At 39.3% G+C, this 23369-nt stretch overlaps 1 protein-coding gene across 1 annotated transcript in view; it reads right to left on the bottom strand.

The window, feature by feature from the left end:
* The window catches only part of LOC108572790 (apolipophorins), a 40721-nt gene that overhangs the window by 13452 nt on the left and 3900 nt on the right, over positions 1-23369 (bottom strand). The window contains exons 2-7 of the mRNA XM_017935074.1: positions 7798-7824; positions 7415-7599; positions 6795-6977; positions 1723-6300; positions 828-1334; positions 263-449 (exon numbers count right to left, since the gene is read on the bottom strand). Coding sequence (XP_017790563.1) covers positions 263-449; positions 828-1334; positions 1723-6300; positions 6795-6977; positions 7415-7599; positions 7798-7824 — 5667 coding nt within the window. The remainder of the gene's footprint in view (positions 1-262; positions 450-827; positions 1335-1722; positions 6301-6794; positions 6978-7414; positions 7600-7797; positions 7825-23369) is intronic.

The following is a 23369-nucleotide window of genomic DNA, read 5'->3' as shown; positions in this document are numbered from 1 at the left end:
AGAAATTGCTCGTTGCTTAAGATGAGAATAGCGATCGAAAGATTTCGAGATCTTTCAAAATTTAACACGATCGAAAAATTTCAATTTTTCAACGTTTCTGGTTACGAATAACCAACATAAATGACATATAGCGACTGAAAAATTTGTCGTCATGGAACCAAAAAATAAAAAAAATGTCCATTTTAACAGGACAGCAATTGATTTTGAAATTTATGTTGAAATTGATTTTGAACAACTTCCGATACTTTGCTGCTTCAATTACCTTTGTATTCATTATCGCCAAGTTTCTCGATCTTCGAGAGCAATTCCGTTTTTCCATTCGGGCAGGTGGACGTCACGTGGAAGAGACCACTGTTGGTCAGATACTGAACCTCGCTGTTCAAGCTGTATTTGACACCATCAGCAGTGACGTCGCTGTCGACCGTCCATCTGTTCTCAGTTTTAAATCTCTGTGGAACAGAGAGAAGAGGAAATTAGTCCGAAAAATTATACTTGAATAATTCCAATAGAAATTTTTAACAAAGAAACATACCGGTGATTATGAAAATGGCTTAAGTCGTATATCAGACTTTTCCTCAACTGTTCAATTTTCGACTATTTTATAAAAACGCTTCGAAATTATTGTAACGCAAATCAGCGCAACGCAAAATAAGCGTTCCTTTCAATTCTCTTCAATTTTCCAGTTACACCACATTCTCATATTCACCGGCACAACTAATCTCGAAGAAAACACTTCTCTCGATCCTCTCGAGCTACGTTAATTTTTCTCCGATCAAATTTTCCATGCCTACGAACGATAAAGATATTTTGAAAATATTTTCAAGTACCTTGTAGTCAAGTTGCAAGTTGACGTTGCGCAGTTTTTCGAGAAGCAAGTTGCCCTCAGCCTGAAGGCTGACTATAGCCTTATCAGGCAGGTACTGGTTGTCGGATCGAATCCGAATCTTTTTATCTCCATAGCTGGCAGTTGCATCCACCGTAGCTGTCTTATGGTCAGGTGTAGGACTGTACTTGTAATTGCTGGTTAGTTTCAAAGGAGGAAGATCCAACACGTTAAGAGTAAGTTTTCCCGTTCCTTCGCTGGGCTCAGTTTCGATCTTATTCCATCCGACCAATTTCGCGTACGAGTCCAGTTGGATCGTCTTGTCTTTGTTGTACGTCAGCTTAAAACTCTCCGACTCTTCCATGATATCCTTCTCCTTTGACTCCAAAATGCTCCCGGAGACCTCGAGTTTCAGATTGTTCAGCTTCTCCAAGGGCAGCTTCATGTCCAGAACGCCGTTCATCTTGTACGGTTTGTCGATCTCGTTTCCCTTTTCTAATTTTCCATTGCTCTGTAAAGTGGAGAAGCAAAAATTTGATAAAGAATTCATATTTCTCGTTTCGTTAGAACTAAGTTTGTACGGAAACCTGTAGAACACTCTGTATATTACTCTGTAATGTATAGGTTACAATTGCGTAAAGTTAGTTACGCCTTTATTGAACAATAGGGTGTTCGTTAGGGTCGAATACGAATTCCTCGACAGCTGCAAGCTTATGTTTATTAACGGCAAACCAAACACCGTGCTCCGCTGCAACTTTTTCTTAATTTAAATTCTTCTCTCAACTATTCACGACTTCCTTTGCATTTCTCAAAAAAAGAAAACGACCTGTACGATAAAAACAGAGATTCCCGTGTTTCTAGCTTATGTGCCATCAAAAGGGAAAGATGAAAACACTCACCGTCAACGCGAAATCATCTCCCAAAGACGATTGTGCCTGGTACGATGCATCACTCTCGCCCAGCTCGGTGTTCAGCTTAACCTGGAACTTCTTTGGAACGGTCGCTCCGCTCAATCCTACGTTCACCTCGATCTGCTTATTCTTGTTAGGTTGGTGTAAATGTTTTCCACTCCAATCGATCTGCGTGTCCTTTCCATCTGTGTTCACGCATTTCAATTGCGAGGTGCCTTGGAACGTTAGATCTTGCGGGTTCAGATCCTTCACGTCGGCGACGTAGGACAGCTTCCTAGACGGTCCACCTTTCTTCTCGTGATCGACAAGCTCGCTGTTCACCTGTACGTCGTACGTGTTGTCCTTCTTTACGGAGTTACGGTTGCCTTTGTACACCAGATAACGGCCGTTCGGCAGAGTAACGTCCGCTTCGATCTGCAATTGACCATTTGAAAACGTGCCTTGAAGATTGCCCTTGGCGTTCACTTCAAATTTGTACGTCAACACCTCCAAAACGTTCTTCGTGTCCACGGATGTCTTGGTGATATCAGATATGGTTGAGAATTTGATACGTTTGTTTGGATCCTTCTCAGCGTCGTACAGAACCTCGAAGTTACCAACGTGCTGTGATCCAGATACGGCCAGCGTTCCGGTAGCCTTCACCTTTCGGTTGATCTTCGGCATGTCGATGTTCAGATTCGCGTTGCCTTTACGATTCTGATACGTGTACTGACCGCTGGCTGTCACGTAGTTCTTCAAGTTCAAGGTCAGGGTGCCACTCGGGTTCGGTGTTCGCTTGGTTCTCAGCACGAATTCGATGTACTTCACGCCGTCGATTTTCATGAAAACGCGAGAATTCAACAGCTGTGAATTAGCTTCGAGGCCTGTGTCAACTTTCACCTTCTTCCCGTTTACGTTCAGGTCTCCGTCTAGTTGCACGTTCACGTTGTTTCTGCTCACGTCGTACGTAACAGTTGCGTCCGCGTCGTATTTGCCACCAGGCTTGAGCACAAGTGAATTGGAGTACTTGCTCTTCTTGTTCTCCAAAACTGTACGCTTGCTCTTCAGTTCAACGCTGTTCTCCATTAACTGACCCTTCAGCTTCACCTCATAGTCGCCAGGCTTCTCCATGTTCACCTTGGCAGAGAGTTCACTGCCAAGCTTGATGTAATCGTATTTCACTTCCACGTCACCGCTGACAGATTTTTTCGTCAATTTACCGTCGACCTTCAGCTTCAGCTTTAACGCGGGATAAGTCAATTCGTTCTCTGTCGATAAAATAGGATTTTCAGGATTCAGCTGGTAGATAAGTTTCTGTTTCAAAGACAATCGGTTCGTCTCAGAGTTCAGATCAGGTCCATGGACGAAGGTCAGCTTGTTCTCCATCTCGTCCTTTTTTCTCTTCAGCTCCCAATTCAGACTGAACTGGGTGTTAGGATCCGTGGATGGCAGCGCGGTCATGGATAACGCGTAGTTATTCTCATCCTTTTTCCCTTTTAACTTCAAAGCCAGATTCTTATCGTCGTAGTCGAGTTTCGTGTCGACCGAGACGGAGTTAGGTGTCCATGCGAGGTCACCATCGATTGCGACAGTTTTCTGATCACCGACCATCAGGGTAACCTTGTCCAACACGTACTTCTGACCACCTTGATAATCAGACACGTCCACCGTACCTTGAACATTGTACAGTTGACCCTTAGATCCAGAACTCGTGCCGGCTAATTTTTCAATGTGCTCGGGAACTTTATACTCTAGCACTGGCTTGTATTTGCTCCCACTAGCAAGCACTCCGACACGACCGCTGTATTCGTTCTTGTCGTGGAGAATTATGATCGACAGGGTGTGTTCCTGAAGAGTGTTTTTAAGTATACCTTCTACAGAGGCTGTCTTAATTGGCGAATCTAGGGACATCTTGGCGTACATGTTCGGCTTCAGGCCTGCTTCCAGTTTCAGTGCCACGCGTCTGTTGGTCCTGCTCTTAGGAGTATCCAGCAGAATCTCGAAGGAACGTTTGTCCGGGTCCTGAGTGTTGAGGTAGACTTTGAAGTGATAATTGGTGACGTCGTTGTTCTCCAATGTGACAGCGAATTTCGCTGGTCCGCTCAACGGGAATTTAGGCTTCTCTTTAAGAATAGTCGTGAGATCTTCGTAGGGATAAGAAATTTCTCCGCAAACAGTCACCCCAAGGATGCCGGAGAGTTGCTCGAAGCAGTCAGTGTACTCTTTGCTCTTTCCAAATTTAGGCTGCAGATATTTGTCCCCTTTTGGTCCAGTGCTGAGCACCACCTCGCTGTTCACGTTGATCAGTTCCTGCTTCTTCTTCGGCATACCGAACTTAACGTCGACACCTTTCCCGTCCAAGACAGAGACAGACATGTCCGTGCTGGTAGCTGAGTGGAGAGTAGTGATCAGTTTCATGCCTGACTCAACTCCCAGACCTTGCACAATCATCGATCCGGCGATTCTGACGGACACGCTTGGTTCCAGAGCAATTTTCACGTTAGCGTTCTTCGGGTCTTTCAAGATTGCCTTGACGTCGAGTTTTCCATTGCTCTTCACGCGAACAGCGCTTGTTCCAGTTAAACCAAGTGTCAGCGCCATTCCCATACCGGTTGGATACACCAACTCAGCCTCGAGGAACTGCAGATACTTCTCCAAATCGTAGTTGAGGTTCTTGGCAAGGTCCAAGCCTTTGTCCAGGGTGTCGAACATCTTGTCGAACATTGCTTTAGGATTCAGCTTGCTACTGTCACCCTGGTAGCTCAGATAAGCCAGTTCAACGCCGAATAATTTCACAGAGAGGTCTATGTCGAGATCTTGATCGACTTCGTTACCCCTTAGGTGCACGTTCTTCGCGAATCTGTCCAAATCTCCCTGCTTCACCTCACGTTTTCTACGTCCAGTCTTCTCGTATCGGTCTTTGATGTATTCCTGGAGGTTCTCGTATCGTTTTTGGACGTAGTTGCGGAGCTTCTCGGCGTTTCCAACAACGCTTTCAGACGTCAGATCCTTCAAATCTTGCTCCCAGAGCTTTCCTTTAGGCCCGAAATAGTGCTCGATCATTCGATCCAGGTTCTCCACGCGAGTGTCTATTTCGAGGAAGTTGAAGTTGCGACCGAACAGCTCCATCGTCAGGTTCAGATTCGAGGAACGCGGAACAAAACTGTTTTGGCTGTAGATCACGTTGCTCTCGAGGGTCGAACCAACGCCAAACGCGTCGATCTTGTACGACAATTCGCTGTTCGAGGAGTATTTACGGATGTCCTCGGGGTATTTCGTGCGAGGCTTGATCAGTCCAAGTTGATTCTTCGCTGCTAATTTACTGGGATCGGTGGAAGCTCGGAGGTTCCTCAAGTGACTCTGGATGAAGGATCCAACTTGGTTTACAGGTTCCTTGTCCAACGTTTCTTTCAGCTGATTAGCTACGTGCGCGCATGGACAAGCGACCAACGAGAGATAGGTCTTGATCCTCACTTCGCTGTCCTCTTCTTTGTCATTCAGCACCTTGAACATGATGTTCTTCCATTTCATCGAGCACCTGGTTGGCAATGCTTCGATGGCAGCCACTCGTACACGGTTCTTCACGTTCTTATCCGAACCTATGTTCGCCAACTTCTGCAGAGTAGCATCGTCCAAGAACTTAGTGTTACCAAGAGCCTTCAGAGCGACCACGATCGTGTTCTCGTGCTCTCTGCTCTTCGCTTTTCCGTTACCCACTTTGTCGCGTATCTTGTGCACCGCTTCCTTCACTTCAGGCGTATTCTCGCAAGTATGATCCTGACAGAACTTTCCAATCACCTGTCCAACACCGAGATAACCAAGTCGAGGTAGATTAGGCTGGCTCAGTAATGTCGATACAGCTGTCATAGACGAAAGGTGGACGTGGCGCACCAGAGGCAAGCTTGCGTAGAAAAGAAGAGCCTGGACGCCGGTAAGTTCGTTCTTTTTCACCAAATCAGCTCCAACTTCGGCTGCTTCGCCGCTTCCTGTGTTGAACAAAGCGTCCAGGAAGAGCCTTTGGTCTTCCTTGTTAGCTTTAACCTTCTGGTATGCGGACATTATGTCGTTCTTGTTGCTCTGTCTGAGAACCTTCACCAGTTCTACGAACCTCCTAGCTGCTGGTGGTTTCACACCGTCTGTCACTTCCGCCTTGGCAGCTTTCATCGCGTTGCTAATGGCTTCTGGAGATGATTGCAAGACTGGGTGAGGTGCTTCGAAGATCACAGACTTGGGTTGAGATACCGGAGCAGCTGGATTGTCGCCTTTCTCGCTCTTCAATGTCAGAGTGGTCTCCACGTTTGTGTCAGCGCCGGAGCCAGCATTTCTGAACGGTTTCAGAGTGTAGCGTTCGCGGAGACGTGCCTTGTTCAGGACGCCCTGTTTGAAATGTTGTTCCGACTCTTGGCTCGAACCAAGAAGAGGTGAAGATTTGATGCCCGCTGCTGTATCCATGCTCGCGGATATCAAACCCTGGTTCACGTTCTCGCGGAACGCGCACTGTTCCAGACTCTTGGTCTTGCGGATCACCTGCGTATCGCCGTCTTTCAAGAACTGGAATTGCGTTGGACACGCTCCCAGAACGTCCGTCTGAAAATTTCGATTACGATCTCAGATACGTTCGACTCGTGCAAATGGAGGAGATTTTGCGAATTTTCGTTCGATTCGTTTCTTTTTCAACTTCAGTCCGGAACATCGGGATTTGAATAGTTCGAATTCGATTTGTTGAATTTGAATAGTTAAATGTGAATACTTTGAATTTCATTGGCTGAATTGTAAGTGTTGAATAGTTTGAATTTAAATAATAGAATCTTGTAACGACCGTTTATATTTGCTTCGCATTCGATAGATGTTCTAATACTTATCAAAGGGAGTGTGTACATTCGAATACGGATTTATGTAACTTAACGTCTAGAATTTGCTAAATTCCCATGTAGAAGTATACTAATGCTGCATGGATTGGTCTTCTGTAGTGTGATAATATTAAAACGAAGACGAAGCATTTCCAGAACTTATATAAGTCTAATTAAGCGATCGAAATAACCGATGAATCATATTGGACAATATTGTTTCAGTAGGCGAACCTCGTGGTATACTGTTGAACCGCTTTCTTGCATAACAGCCGATTGGAACATGGAGACAACTGCTCTCTTGATGTTAAGAGACGCTTGTGAGTCACCTGGTTCGGTACAAATCTCCGTGTCGATATGTCCATTGTGGTAATTAAACTGAACCGCGTACTGCTCAACGTCTGGCGTCGATGGATGCTGTAACGAATGATTTTTTTTCACCGGTAAACTCAAGTATGTACATTTTGTCTGCATTCGTAAAGCTGGAATTATATCGATAAACTTAGAGAAGTGCAAAATGACGCATTAATATTGAGATAACAGTTGCTTATTTTTATTCAAAAGCCGGTCGAAACATTTGGAATATTTCGCATATTTGCAATATTCGAATTATCCGAATAAAGCATTGGCATTTGAAATTATTCGGATTTACTCGAATTTACTCGAATTTACTCAAATTATTCGAATTATGCAAATGATTCGAATAAAGAATTCGTATTTGAAATTATTCGAATAGTTCGGCTATTCGAGGTTTTACAGCCCTAATTGAAACCAAGTACTAGAAATTTTCCAAAGTTTCATATTTTTCATGACATTCACGTTGAAGCTGAATTTCAAAATGAACAAATAATTACCGCTCCATTGATCTTGACGTTTGTCAACCGCAGTTGATGGACGCAGTCCGGTTTCACGGTTAATTCCACGGTGGCATCCAGTTTAAGTTTTGCATCCCCTTGTGCATCGGCGACTGTCGTCACCGACTGCCCTTGCAAATCGTAAACATACGTGTGCCCCTCCTGATACGCTTTGTTTGATTGCACTGTTCATTCAAAAGGAAAAATTTAAAGCATCGTTAAGTAACCGTTGATAAGAAGAAAATAGTCATTAGAAAATAACGGAAAAGAATATCCTTGCACTCGAAGTTTAAATAAATTCGCCGAAAGTAGATTAAAATTAATAGCGATACTTTTCCCGCGCCGCGAGACGTGTTAAAAAATAGCTCAAACCGAGTACTTACTTCCATGACAGCCGACTGTGCATTTATCTGAAACAACAGAAACAAAAGCCACGTTAGAAAATGTGAAATTAACCTCCTTCGAGGAATTTCTCTAAATCTAAGGCAGTAATAATGGAATGAAACAAAAATGCGTGAAAAATCGATGCTCAAAACTTCGAGGTAATTCTCGAGAAAATACCTAATCGAAGCGACATAGAGCAGCGAACGTCTCTCTCTCTCTCGAATTATTCACGTTAACTTTAATTGCACCGGACTTACTTCGTCCTATTATCGTTTGACGGTCAATTTTCGTGAGATTAATAAATTTATACGCTCAATAGAAGCCAGTGAGGGAGTTGCATTGAATGAAGCAACCGCGGCCGGTCCTTAAAACGGCCACTTGAATTCGTCATTAAGGGGCCAATAGTTCGCCTGATCGAGATTTGTTTCGACGTCGCATAAACACACACACCCGTGTTGTCCCCACCGGCCACCGTGTAATAATGTGTAACAGCATAATAACCAGAAGAGAATCATCTCAATCACGCGTGTAACAACATAATAACCACGATAATCATATCCACGGCTTATTGCAATAACGAAAGTACAAGATGAAATTGGGCGGGGCAACTTAGCCGAAATATTAATTCTCTCGTCTATTAATCGGGCGTATTGTTCCCCGGGGATAGGACACGTTCCCTTACCATCTTTACCATCGCCATGCCAATGAAAGTTGTGCGTTGCTGAAGGATTTCGGCACGTGACGCGAAATCCTGACCGCCTTCGAGACGTCTCTGATAAATTGGTCAAAGGGAAGGAGGATGGGAAGAAAAGGGGCCCAGAGGCGCAGCCACACACGATCGAAATTCTAAATCCGCTTCGACAATTTCTTTTCTCTCCTCGAATATTTCGGCTTATCGGCCGCCCGCCAAATTTCGGATTCAGATGGTGTTCGTTGATAGTTGGACTGATAGATCGGAGGAGTATAGCACCGCTGTGCGAGTCGATCGCGTAACGCATCGTTTAGCGGAGGCGTGAAAAGATTCGTCGGCGGATAAACTGAGAAAAATATTCGCCTTTGTTCATTTACCTTGATAATCTGTCGAGTGCGTCCGCTTTGTACTCGCTTGGTAAAAGTTTTGCAAAATTTTCTTTTAAATTCTTTTAATTTCCTTGATGTCTTTTTTCGTTTCGTTACTTTGAACAATTTTACGCTTCTTATTATTTTGCAGGGGGGAATAGTTTATTCGGTAATTTAGAAAGGTGAGAGTTTAATTTTATTTTTAGGTTAGGTTAGGTAAACATAGGCAGAAATTTTCACAGTCGTCACTTCGAGCTTAGCATTCGTTTAGCGAAGGTCCTGTTTCTTTTAAATTCGTTTGATTTTCTTCTTCTTTCTGGTTTACCTTTATGAAATTCTATTTCAATTATCTTTCAGGGGTACGGTTTACCCACCGATTTTTATAAATGTGAGCTTTCAATTTTGTTTTTAGGTTAGATCGGGTTAAACTAAAAGGGGAATTTTTTACATACCTTGCAGAGCTCGCAATGGTCACTTCGAGCTTTGCATTCGTTCAGTGAAAGCATTATATTTTTTTCAATTCGTTCACTTTTCGTTTAATTTTTTGAAAATTTAAAAAAAATTTAACATTGACAAATTTTAATTTAACTTTTTCACCTTGTTTAATTATTTTCGAAATGGCACACTTTCGTTAGGCGTAGAAACGAATTCTTTCCGACTGGATTCACAGAATCGTTTCAAAGCCTAACAATCAAAAATTAAAAATTGAAGAATGACAAATGGTCATCAAGGACATCTAATAATTATTTTCCAAGGCAACGATTTATCTACTAATTTAGAAATACGAGTCTTTAATTTTATATTTAAGTTAGGTTAGGTCGACCAAAGCAGAATTTTTCACGTACCTTATAGAATTCGCAAATTTTTGATTTAACAGGAAAGAAAGTGTAATAAAGTGATAAATTGTGCAAAGTAGCGAAATTTTATTTTCGTTTTCGTTGGACTCGTTAAAGTATAACGATAAAACGAGAAGATAACAATGTAGAAAATATGCACGGGGAACGTTTATGAAGAAATTTCACGTTTAAAGAAGCTTCTACCGTGGAGCCAGTTTATCTGTCGTTTTTATCCGCCATGTAGATTTCCACCGGATAATAATGTAGAAAGTAGATAACGCCGTAGGAAAATGTACGCACAGAAGGCTTAGGGAGGCTTCATTTGCTGAAGAACTTTTAATAACTCTTGCTTCCTCTATTGAGCGCCGCTTAGTATCTTTCGTCCTTTTTCATTTCAACCATTTTTCGCCTATCTTAGACCGTTAACTGTCAAAATTGCAACGCTTTCTATCCTTCGACTTTCGAGTAATTAAAAAGTTCCATATTCGAAAATTCATTGAAATTTCCTTAATATTTCCTGAAAACTTATACATTCTGTATAACTGGCGTAACGAAACGACCCCAAAAATTGGCGAACATTATTCTGATAAAAAAATTCGAGTACATTTCTGACACTTAATTGTTTTACTTTGGAAAAAAAAGGGGGGAAAAATGCCACTGAAACAGCACATAAGCCTATCGTAAAGAGTTATTTGCAAAATTTACGCTTGGAAATATTTCGTTCACGAAGAAAAAAGGGAAAACGAGTTTTTGGCGAAATGGAATTTTTAGAAAGATTGTAAAATAAAAAGGTACATATTTTATAGAGTAAAGAAATCTTTTCGGCCGCAAAATCTTTTGTTTCGGCGTTTGAAAATTAAAAGAAAGATGTATCGTTTTATTGAAGTTACATAGAAATGCGTAAAGGGCGAAGCTTAAGGATTAAATTAAGGCGAAAGTGTGGCAAAAGTCGCGATAAGCACAGTACCAGGAAATTTTCACAGGGTTTATAGGTGCTAACAACAGTGAAAGGGTTAAAAATCTATATGTTACCGTAAAAGCTAGAATACCGGAAAATGTTGGGTTTTTCTTAAATCCTAAATTTTACCAATTTTACCAAATTTAAATCGTAAAATTTACAATTTAAACGTAACAGTCTGTGTTTCCAGACTTTTACCAATTTACATTTATCTAAGTTCAGATTTACCGCTGTTGTACCGGGTGAGAGTTATTTTTTACAGTAAATCGACAAAATTACATATTATCAGCATTTATTAAGAAATACAGTCGAACCGAACATATGGAATTTCTGAAGATTTTTCTTTTTTTTATTCATCCTCGAGTCTTTACAATTTGTCCAAATGCGGACATTCGGTAAATTGATTTACAATTAGTGACATTGTGACAGAAGCACGTAGACATTTATCCCATTTGAGTAACGTCGATAATAATTGCCTGAATGCAATTTTGTTATTCTCGTTTCATGAAAATTGTGAACTTTTCGCAAGTAATCATTTCTGAAGAGAACAACGTAAGCGCAAAAGGTCAGGTTAGGTTCAAAAAATATATCGACACCGAATAAAACTTATTTTGGTTTTCTGAAATATCGTTATTTTTTTTATTAACCTATGCGATTTAAATGTTTTCTTTTTTATACAAGCAGACTCTACGCGATTTTTATCCGCGTAAATGGAGGTATGGGTGTATAGCCTAACCTAAGCACGGATAGATTTGCCAAATTAATTTCGCTAAAGGTACGAAATAAACATTGATTTCATAATATTTCGGACTTACATCGACGTTGACTAGGCGTGTTATACCGACTTTTACAGTAACAGATAGAGGTTACGTCGTTCAAACGACGGAGAATATTAACTTCGATTTAACAGTCTCGTTCGTTTCCGAGATTCTCGAAGGCCGTGATAAAGTTTACGTGACTGATGACATCCCCTCGCGATGCACAATATGCGCCTTGCAAAAAGTCCAACCGGATCCGATAAAAAATCTTATTGACTCGTTTTGTAATCGATAACATTTTTTGTGCGTGCGCGTTGATTAAACCTACATAGGGAACGAAAGAAAAGAGAGAAAGGAGAAAAAAAGATATATTTGTGCAGGGAGGCTGAACTTCGTAGTAAGGTCGCGTCGATAACGTGATAATCGCTGACTCGGCTGACCCCCGATCTTGAAACGCTTATTTTTAGTCGACCGCCTGGGTGTTGGGACGGGAAATTAGGTACTTCAGAAATTGCAACGAGCTTTGCACGAAATTGTCGATTTCACCGAATTCACCGTTTCATCGCGAACAATCATTTTCAATTCTACCTGAAAATTCCTCTTCTGTTCGTCAAACGCAACTATCCCGCCCTTTGAAATTCTGCCGGACCGCGTTTCTTTTTAAATCTTCTGGATTTGTCGAACATTCGTCAAAGTCAATCGTCAAACGAGGTACAATTTAGGAGAATAACGAAATCACGTTATCGACGCGACTTTACTCGTGAATTAGGAAAATAATGATATGTATTCTGGAAAATTCTCGTCTCGAGTTTATCGAACGGTAGGAAAATTAAGCGGCGAAATGAAATTAGGAGAATAATGATATTCTGTAAAAATTCTGGTCTTTCAGGTGAAAGTAAAATATTCACTGAATTCTCTTCTGCAATTTTTCTTTCTTTTTCCTTTTTTCGTTTTCGTTGGAACGGGTAATTTGAACATGCAGAGGCTATTTTGGAACGCTGCTAACGCTCCCGTGAGGTAAATAACGCAACGTCGGCGGTCTTTTGTAAGAAAGGTCATGATAAATTACGATAAAGAGTCCTCCGGACTTGTGAGCATTTCCTGTCACGTAGTGCCCTGCCGTTTTTCCCTTTTACTGAATCCAGATTGGATTTAGCTGGAATAGAGTCCGCTGGTCGCAGAGAATTGAAATTAATACCGACCCTCGTAGTGGTTTAATCTTATTGGCCGACGCAGTTTTTCTATGTTACAACTATCATAGGGAAAAGTTAATTGAGTATTTTGTCACAGGTAATACCCTTCTTTCTTCCTGATTAATCATTTGTCTCGTTAATATTCCGTAAGATAAATAGAATTATTTTTTTTTATTACTTATAGATGTCAAATTCGTTTCAACAGAATCTTTTAATACTATAAGATGGGACTTACGAAAATCCGAAAATTCGGTGTATTTGAATTGAATACATAAATATTCGAATAATTCGGGTAATTCGAATGCTCGAAGTGTACAAAATATTCGGCATAATTCGAATATTCAAACACTTGGAACATTCGAATTATCCGAATTACACGAATATTAGAATAATTGAGCTATTCGAATTACATACACAAATATTCGAATAATTCAGGTAATTCGAATACTCGAAGTGTACAAAATATTCGGCATAATTCGAATATTCAAACACTTGGAACATTCGAATTATCCGAATAAAGAATTCGTATTCGAAATTGTCTGAATTATTCGACTAGTTCGACTATTCGAAGTTTCACAGCCCTGCTGTAAACAGATTTTTACTAATTGATAAAAAAATTCACTGTTTCGTGTCTATTAAAATTATATTCTCTCGGCTCTTCGTTTTCAAATCTTCGCGTAGAATGTAAGTATCGCTATAACTTTCATCGTGAACTATAAAAATGATTAAATATACTTCCCCTCGGGAAAATAATTCTTGTTTTTTTTGTGTGCCACGTGCAGAGTTGTTTAAATCATCGTGTTCGATATTTGTATGACAGCAACAAGGGGAGAGCGAATCTTTCATTTTATATAACGTTCGTAACTATCTATCGAACGAATATCGTTGAATTATTTTTGGCGAACAATTGATTCTTCGAGGTCCTCATATAGAATTCCCAACTTTAACGCAGCTAGAACATCTTGACGACGGCAAACAGTTACGAATTCGCTTTAACGAACAAATCTTCCACAGTGATTAACGTTAAAAACTACTGTTAAATACATTTTCTGTCGCATTACGCGAAAAATTGTCAAAAATTGAAGAAGCAATAGTGTTTTAAAAAATACAATTTACCACTTATTCCGTTCGATCATAATCGAATGTAGAACGTGTCAAAGTTTGTGAAAATTGCAGTTTCAATTTTAACCAATACCAATCCAGTATCATTTTTTCTGCATTATCTTTAACGGTCCAAACCATCGATTTACTAAAAAAATTAATCCTTTTTTAATACTAGATAGGAATACTCTTATTTTTCATACAATATACTTTCTATCATTCCTAACAGAAACTTAATAAATCTTATCGAAAACTACGCGAACATAACGATATCACATCTATTCTTATGAAATAATATAAATTCGCTCGTTACCCCAATTCTCTCAATACGATCATTTCCACTCTATTTTCAACTACCATTTCACGAAAAGCAAAAGCAACTTTATCTTCCCCTTTCCCGACAAATTAATACGGAATCTAAGGCAGAGAGAGAGTGTGTGTGTTTAAAGAAAAACGAGGCGCACACGAGTGGCAAGGCAGCAGGTTCAAAGGACTTGGTAACGGGGTGGAAAATTAATCGGCCGACCGCAATCGTAGTCTCTCTGCTCTTCCATTATCCGATTATCAGAGATTTGCCGGTGAGGCGTTGCGGCGCGCGTAATCGTTGCTGGGTCGCGCATGAAAATTGCAAGTGTCACGCTCTCGGTGCCACGCCGGCTTGAAATTCTACTCCGTTGGAAATGCCGTTTCCGCCACGCGAAAATGCCTGATCGGATGATTCAATAGGCGAAATTTATTCGCGATAGACGAGCCGACGAATCCGTGTTCTCAAACGGTTCGAATAGACGTCGCTGTAGCGGTGGTGGTGACGAAGAGGGGTGGAAAATGAAAATATCGAACGTTACGAGCTTTTCCACGCCCATGCGATATTAGGTTGGAAAGTTTGTGCCAGTTTTCGATAGGTAGTGTTTAACCCTAGAACACCGTGGAAATTGTTCTTTCATGCATACTTTTCCTTTTACATTTTTACTTGAACAATTTAATTAGATTCTCAGTATTAATGTTAACACAGTTAGTAAAATGAATGGAAGTATTATTTTTGTTACATCGATTGCAGTATACCCCGGGTTAATGTTGCGAGAAATTAATGCTAGTATTCCATGTGACTTGGAAGTTAGAAATTATTTTTACCCCATGCTAATGTTGCAAAAAATTTATGCTAGTATTCCAGGGTTGATGCTCTATAACGCCATGTGACTTGAAAGTTAGGTATCCATTTATCTATTTTTTATAACCTCGTTTTATTTATTTGTTCTTATACTCTTGCACTATATTGTTGCACTATTATTACCAGCCAATTTTTTACGATAATTAGGGTAAATCGGGGAGTGATGGACCGTATACGTGCCGGTAATTATGAAAGTGGCCTAAGTCACATATTTCTTTTTTCCAAATATTTCGAATTTTCCCTTAGAGTGTATTAAAACATATTTTTTCATTGTCCAATAAAATATTTCACAAAATACTTGCTCTCATAGTATTATTTTTTCGTTTCTCACAATTACTACTTTCTTCTGGGAGTTGTAGTGCTTTGAAGATGGAAGAGAATAGGGTACATTTGTCCCGATGGTCAATATTTTTCTCTCGCCGAAAATGGGAAAAATGCCGCTGAAACAACAAACGGGAAGACAGTCTGTCGCAGCAAAGGGAAACATTCGGCGATCGAATTTGCTAAAAGATGGGCGTAGGAAAAAAAAAAGAAAGAAAAACACAAAACTCGCGTATAAACAGGACGATGCAACCGAGTGTATCGTATCTGGTCTGTTTTATTGGGAAGTAAGGATGTTCAGATCAGATCAATTTATCACATGTCCGGTTGAACATGGGGGACCTGTAATCATTTCAATGATATAGACCTCGTTCCAGCCGGTTATGTACCGCGAGCTACATGCATTAGCGGCTCGACGCGATTTTAGGTACTCTTAATACCGTGCTCGATAAACAAGTGTTATTAACCGAGGCAATTAGAAATAATTGCGGTGTATTTTTAATTACTTGTGGAACTCTGGAAGGAAGTGTTCCGCAGAAGTTATCGAGATATTGTTACCAAGAGAATTGCTAATTGATAAATCTAACAAAGACCGAAACAATTGGTAAAATCAATTTGGGGATTTAATTTATAGATACTTAGAATTTCAATGAAATTTTATTCGAAATGATTAATGTAAGAAGAAAATCATAATAAATAAAATAATCCAAAACACAGTGAAGGAAGGAGAAAACATCATAGCAAAATGTGATCAGTTTCTGCAAAGAAATGAAAATAGTAAACAGAGTTAAAAGAAGAAGGAACACCGCTGAATATGTTTAGATATCGTTGCCAATGGCTTTAGTAATCAGTGTGACTCTAAATATTAAATAAATAAATAACAAATAACATGGTTAGTTCTAATCGCGAAACTTCTCATTTCTCTGATTTCGGAATTAATTGCAGATCTGAAGATTCTATCTTCGTTGCATCCATTTCTGTTCCATTGTCTAATCCCGTTCTTCTTCAATTTCAAGTATAACCAAAACACTAGTTATACTTCTGGTTTTGATTCCCTGGAAATTCTTCTAATCGTGAAATTCGCCATTTTGTTCCAACAAAAACTCCTCTTATTTTCGGTTAATTGCAAATTTAAAAAATGCCGTCTTTCTTAAATTCATCGATAATTCTAATCACATTTCTACATCACTGGTGTTTCAACTTGAAGTACCTAATCAAACCTAATCGTGCTTCTTTAACAATGCTTTACGATCGATCATTTAAGCCGGAATCGGCGAAGAAAGGATAAGCAAAATGGAGGAAACGGAACATTTGCGAGGCTGCTCTCTCTATCGATTAACTATTCCGTGCAATGTGTCTTCATTACCGGAATTATAGTCGTTTAAAATTTACGCCACTTATAATTCTCCGTGATACATTGTTTCGGGCTGGGGAGCATTCGCGTGCTCATCGCGTGGAAAACTACACGGCTGTGCATCCGCTTATCGCTGCTGCAATTATCCCAGGTCGAATGCATTTTGTCTGTTACATCGAAAATTCATTTCCACCGTCACTCGAGACGCTCCTCAGCCGGTCCGCTGTCTCCTCTGCGGATTTTCCGCACGATTCCGTCGCAATCCGTGTGAAAATAACGTTGTAAGAGGTTGGTATAGAACGTGAAATAACAGCCTTTCGTGGAAATACGTGTGTAGAATTGAGAGAATTTGTCGGAGAGATACGAACAGTAGAATTGTATACTTCCGAAAATTTTCTTCACAATCACGGACGCGTGTGGCAATCTCTGCGAGAAGGTTTCCTCGACGGAGGAATTTTGAGGTTATGTTTTGATAGATGAGAAGAAATATTGTTGTACCAAGGGAATTACCAATTTTATTAATCTAACGAAGACAAAGATGACTGAATTTCTGAGACTAAAATTCTACAGAACAGGGTAACCTCCGTTGCGTCCAATATGGCGTCAAATGTATCATCATTATAAGGAATAACCCCAAATGCTCTTTATTTCTTCATTTACTTAGGCCTTGGAAATTCTCAGTCTCTGGTGTATTATACAACGCTACGATGTATACCTCTTCGAGAAACGCTTCGACCGTGTTAATAATTAACCACCAAACGTTTCTTCGGCGAAGAAAGAAGGGTTACCCTTTTCGTGAATATTTATTTAATCTCTGTACTAGCTGATTCCATTAAAAACTTAACATCAAGGGAATGTATTATATTGCCAAAACAGCTTTAGGCGAAATAACTTATGAGTTCTGGTTAGGTTCTCTTTCCAGTCATGAAACGTTTATCAAAACGATAAAAGATAATAATTTAGACGAACAAGAAAGAGTACAAACGAACAAAGTTACTTTGGGAAAAATTACCAAACAAAAAAAAGAAAAATCAAAATCGTGAAAATAAAACTGAATTTTCGTATTGGTAAGTGAGAAATAAGCTTTCGACTTCATTTTATAATAACTATAGTCATCGTAGACTGTATTGTTAGTGATAGGTGTTTGAATCTCAATTTTGAAGCGATTAGAAGTTCTTCAATACTGTGAATGTTTAATTCACTTCGAACTTAATTTAATACTTCAAACTCTTGATAAGTCTGGAACCTTGAATCTTGATAGATCTTAAGTCTTTAAAGTTCTGGTAGGTTTTGAATGATACGTGTGAGTACTCAATATTTTGAATATTTCGTGTCAATGATACATGTGAGTACTCAATATGTTTAATATTTTATTTCAATGATACATCTGAGTACTCAATATGTTGAATATTTTATGTCAATGTTACATGTGAGTACTCAATATCTTTAATATTTCATGTCAACGATACACGTGAGTACTCAATACCTATAATATTTCACGTGAATGATACCGCTTGAGAAAGTTTTCAAGTCCTATCGAAACTTTCAAGATTTTGAAACCTTCCAAGACGTATCGAAACCTGAAAGACTTCACATTCAAGACTTACCAAGAATTTCAAGAGTTTCAAGTACCGAATCATCTTCGAAACGATTCGAATTTTTCACAACTTTATAGAATACTTTGCCTGCTCGACAATCGGTAGTGTAAAAATAATCTTTTATTTCATAATTTTCTGACGATAAGTTACACACGAATTTCTAAGAACTTGAAAATAAATTACAACGAAGTCTGCACGTGTAACAGATTAGCAAATATTGTTTACGAGGTTTCACGTATCTGCCCCAAACTCCCGATAGAACGGTATATTTTCTTCGCTCCACGAGGCCCGATAAATCCGTAAAATTCGCACATAGGGGAAGGCACGATCGTGATAATCGTGACGCATCTTAATAACGACTCCCCCCTGCACCGACGTTCATTTTATCCGGGCTACATACTTGGAAACTGACCTTTCTAATTTTCCACGATTATTCCTCGGAGGAAAATGCAATTCTGATTAGCTGGAAATTGGCCAGCACGAGAGACGACTTTTCACCAGTTTTCACATTCTCTCCCCCAAAGATTGCACAATTTTTTTCATTCGCATTCAGTCTTCACGTTTTAATTACTTGTCTTAGATCGGCAGTGTGTAAGAGTGATTTCTTGACATTATCAAAATTTTTTCACGGGTAATTATCCCACCTTGCAAAAAATAGACGTTAAAAATAATACTGGTGTTATTTATTGCACGAAAAGAAAATTGATGTATTTAAAATTTTATGCTCGTTAAAAGAGTGGCTAATGTTTACTGAAAGTTGATGATAGTTAGCCAGCGTGATTCAACCCTTCTACTTTCTAAATATACTGCTCGTTCAAAAATTGCAACACCTTAAAAATAAAATTGCACAAATCTGAAATTTACAAATTCACAAATTTTGTCTTATTTATTAAAGGTCATTTTTTCCTGGAAATGGAAATTTTCCAGGAAAACATATGTGATTTTCAGATTTATGCAACTCCAACTTCCAGGTGTCGCAATTTTTTCTGGCGAACAATGCATAACGATTAAATCTTCTCATTGCAAACTTTTTTTTCACCGTGAAAATAGGCGAAAAACATCTTTCAAATTTCTAATAATTCACAAATTGATCACTTGAGTGTTGAAAACTTCTCAATTTTTCTACCAATTCTCGTAAATTGCTTTTAGAGAATCTAAGGGCAACGCTTGTTTCAATTTAAAACACGATTTTCATTCCCTAACGCAAACTTCTATTTATCCCCACTAAATTCCGCTGAAAATTTAAAGAGAACGAAATTGCTGGAAAAGTACTTTCACACCGCCTCGAAGGCTACTGTTCAAAGCGACTCGCAGTGAACTTTAAACATTATCTAGTAGGCTCGCGCGCGGAAGTGGGACAATAACGGCGGCTGACCATTGATAATGATTCAAAGAACTCGCGGGCTAATCATCGTCCATCATCGTCCATCTAACTCTGTCGACAATGGGACCATGCAAAGTGGAGGAAGTCTCCTAACATCATTGATCTCGCTGTTCCGTGTCACACTTTCGTAAACAATTCCCCCAGATTTCGCGTATAATCGGGAAATTGTTGAAAGAAAAAAAAAGAAGATACCAGAGTGAATTTCTCTTTTCGTACGCGGGCGTACTAATTTTAAGGAGAAACGTCGGTTTTTGAGCTCTCGAAGGTTCTCAGCTTCGATCGAATGCGAACCGAGCTGACGCGTCCTCCGAGACTCGACCCATTTCTTCATAGCGTTCCATTTTTGAGATGGGACTTTGAAAAATTCATTCGAAAGTCCACGGTGCGTTCCTTTCTGCTTCTCTTATTTTTTGGTATCCTTTTTTTTTTCCTCGAGGAACATAGAAGTTAGCTACACGAGAAGTTTCTCTACTTTCCTCTACCGAGATTCGTCGCTTTTCGCTCTTTCCAACATTTTTTGCTTCTTTTCTCACGTTTTCGCAAAGTCGCAGAAGATTTTCTAAATATTGAAAAGTTTTAAATTACGCGAATGAAAAATATTTGAATTTTCTGTCTCATTGTGAGCGTGTCTTTTAACGAGAAATTTTGTAAGGAAGAAAGTATCGTTGACCTGAAATTTGACTTGCGAGATTAAGAAAAAAGCAAAGGCAATTTAATTACTGGACAGAACAGCCATTCATGAGACGTTAATTATCAATAAATTAGTCGCCGTTTTGGAGCGAGTGTCTCTCCGCGGTCGTAAATTATTAATTTCATTTTCGATATTACTGTCTGATAAATGTAGTGGTTCATAGAATGTTTTACGAGCAACTGGGGTGAAGATAGTGGGCACGCAACGTTGATGGTTAGACGCGAAGTGAAACACGTTAAAAGAGCTCTTTTCCTTGATGCATCGTCTCTAATGATCGCGAAGGAAACGCAAGTGAGTCCATAAAGGTGAGTGCACAATAATATGTTAAATGTCACGTGCAAGTCTTATTGCTTGAAGGACATTGAAAGCGAACGAATAAGAAGAAAATTTTTATTCGCTAAAAGTCGAAATGTCTCAAAGTTCGTGCGAAAAGTATCGAGAGAGAATTTCGTAGAAAAGCTTTGCAGAAATATAATACAAAAATATGTAGATGCAGATTTTTCGAAGAAAATGTTGGATGGTTAAATCAGTATTATTTATAGTTATTCTGCTGAATTTTCATTGGAAGAAACGCGGATCAGTTTCAAAGTTCACGCGGTGATCTCAATCGATCCGAAGTGTTTGCAAAGTCGAAAAAAATCGCGAGTGTCCGGGGGTCAAAGATAATCGTACGAATCGAGCTGCTATCTGTTATGCTTTGGAAGTTGCTGTTACGCCGGCCGGCTTCGATATCAATGTTTATTACACTTTAGTCGCTCGAGAATCTGTCTTTATTTATAAATTCACGAAACTACATAGAACTGGTAATAAATTCTTCCGTCACTTTCTGAACGGAAATTTCACTCGACGAACTCTTCTCCCACTTACAAAATCAATTTTTCTCCTGCCATTTTGCGAAACGAAATTTTCATTCGAAAAACTTTCTGTTTACCCACAGCATGAGAATCTTAATTATAATTATCAAGCATAGAAAAATTTTTTGGAGTTAGTACTTGAACTTAAACTCGAAAGTCAGTGCTTAAAAGAAAAAAAGAACGTGTTAAATATTTTTTCTAAAACGACGTTATACGCAAATGTTCGTAACAATCAGCGATTTACATTTAAAGACACTTCCCTGTCGGTGCCTAAAATATGCAAATCACAGTAATACAAAAAACACATTGAAATGAATAATAAATGTCTGCTGAGGCATAAATGAAAACAAGCAAGCAGTAGAAACTAAAGCACCTACGTAGGAAAGGCAATGGACACAGAATACTCGAGTAGCCATTAGCAAAGTATACTGACGTCCACTATGACGTGGACCACGCTGTGAGTAGTCACTGAAGCGCAGACTGAGGCAGACATGACAAAAGGCCGAAAAAGAACCTAACCCAACGTACACACATCAGGAAAACAATAAACCGTGTGATGTACCCTGAAAAATGAGTACTGGTGAAAACACCGTGAGAATTGATAACAAGAACAATCTACGTCACCCGTTAGATTGTCAAACAGCGAGGATTGACGATCGCGGTGAAATTTCTTGGTAACCGGTGCTAATCTCTCGTAATCCTATCGGTCAGAATTAATCTCTGATTTCGACATCCGTCTGTCGCTTTAATCTGTCCATCCTTGACACGGCGAATAACCTTTTGACACGGAGAGCCGCGCGAAGCCCCGAGCTCGTTGACCCTTTCTATCGTGTCGTTACTGTTGATCGAGAAACTCACGTCGAATCACTCTGACCACTGTACGACACGTCGTACTGGGTGGCGAGTATGAAACAGGTCTGAAATGCGAAATTACTGTTTTATAGTTGGATTTCGTGTATTCCCGTGTTTCACGTCGAGTAATGTTCGGCACTGTCGCGCAACAGCTACGAGTTCGGTGAACCTTTGTCGTAGTAAATGTAAATCTAACTTGTAGAATATTTTGTGTACAGGGTGTTTCTAATGTAAAATAATTTTTTAGAGTTAGGAGCAATTAAAGAATTGTCTCGTGTTATTTGAGAACGTTCGGATGGATGGAAGCTTGTATTATTGGACAAAGAGGTATTATTTATTTTAGTTAGGACCTAAAGCTTTGCAATCATCCGCTTTGCAGTCATTTATTACTCAATGATTATGCGAAATGAAACGTCTGAAAATTATTTATCATATCTATTTGGTAGCAAGCTATTGAAACACCCTGTATACAGATAAAATAGAAGGTCCGTCTGACCGTATGTTCATTATTAATTTCTGAATACTTTGACCGATCTGGACCAAATTTTGCATAGGACCTTGTAGAAAGTATAAGCTACCGTGAAACACTTCACCATGCCCCTCTGTTTTCATCCCCTTGACGCTTAAAATATCGTATATCGGGAAGCGTTGGAATAATAAATTGGTATAGTCTGTGGAAGAAATATAGCGAGGTCATGTGTCAAAGTTTACACATTCGAGGAAATCGACAGAAACCTGAGAAAGTTAAACTTAGTTTCGATTCAGTCCCAATAGAGAAACGTGAACTGCCACTTAATATTTCTTTCACCGACTATACTCAGCATAGCAGAAAAAATGAGTGCGCTGAATAAATTTGTAAAATGTGTAATTTCAAATTATATAGGAGTTACTATGAATTATACTACCAAAAGTTTGGTACCACCCGCCAATTTGCATCAGTATTAATCCTTTGCACTCGGTCATTTTGCTGTAGGAAAGATTCCAAAGTCAGGTCTTTGAAATTTTTGAAAACTAACGTAGAAATAAACTGTGCCATTTTATTTCAATATTCAATGTATTCTCTGTTTCACTATGGTGAAGAAATTTATGGAGGCCCATAGATCTGCTCTCGGTCTTGATCAATTATTTACCACGTGAGAATTATTTAACGTTGCATCTCAGTCGCCACTCGATTGCAAAGGGTTAATTCTTCGTAGACTTGAAATTGATATCGAAGAAATTTCAGATCGATTCGAGTGACAAAAAGTTTCTCAAAAAATTCTTAAAATTGCTAACATTTCTCTGGAAATTTTCACGTATGCCAATACAAAATGATCCCTAAAACTAGTGTAATTTCACATTATCGTCTGATTTTTCACATTTCCACAACTGTTGACGTTCCACGCGCAAGAAGCCCAGGTAGTTTAATCTAGTTACTAAATCAAACTGTATTTCACGCCACGCG

The sequence above is a fragment of the Habropoda laboriosa genome, unplaced genomic scaffold (genome assembly GCF_001263275.1).
Source record: "Habropoda laboriosa isolate 0110345459 unplaced genomic scaffold, ASM126327v1 scaffold22, whole genome shotgun sequence".
Classification (NCBI taxonomy): domain Eukaryota; kingdom Metazoa; phylum Arthropoda; class Insecta; order Hymenoptera; family Apidae; genus Habropoda; species Habropoda laboriosa.
This window is presented reverse-complemented; position numbering and strand designations above follow the sequence as displayed.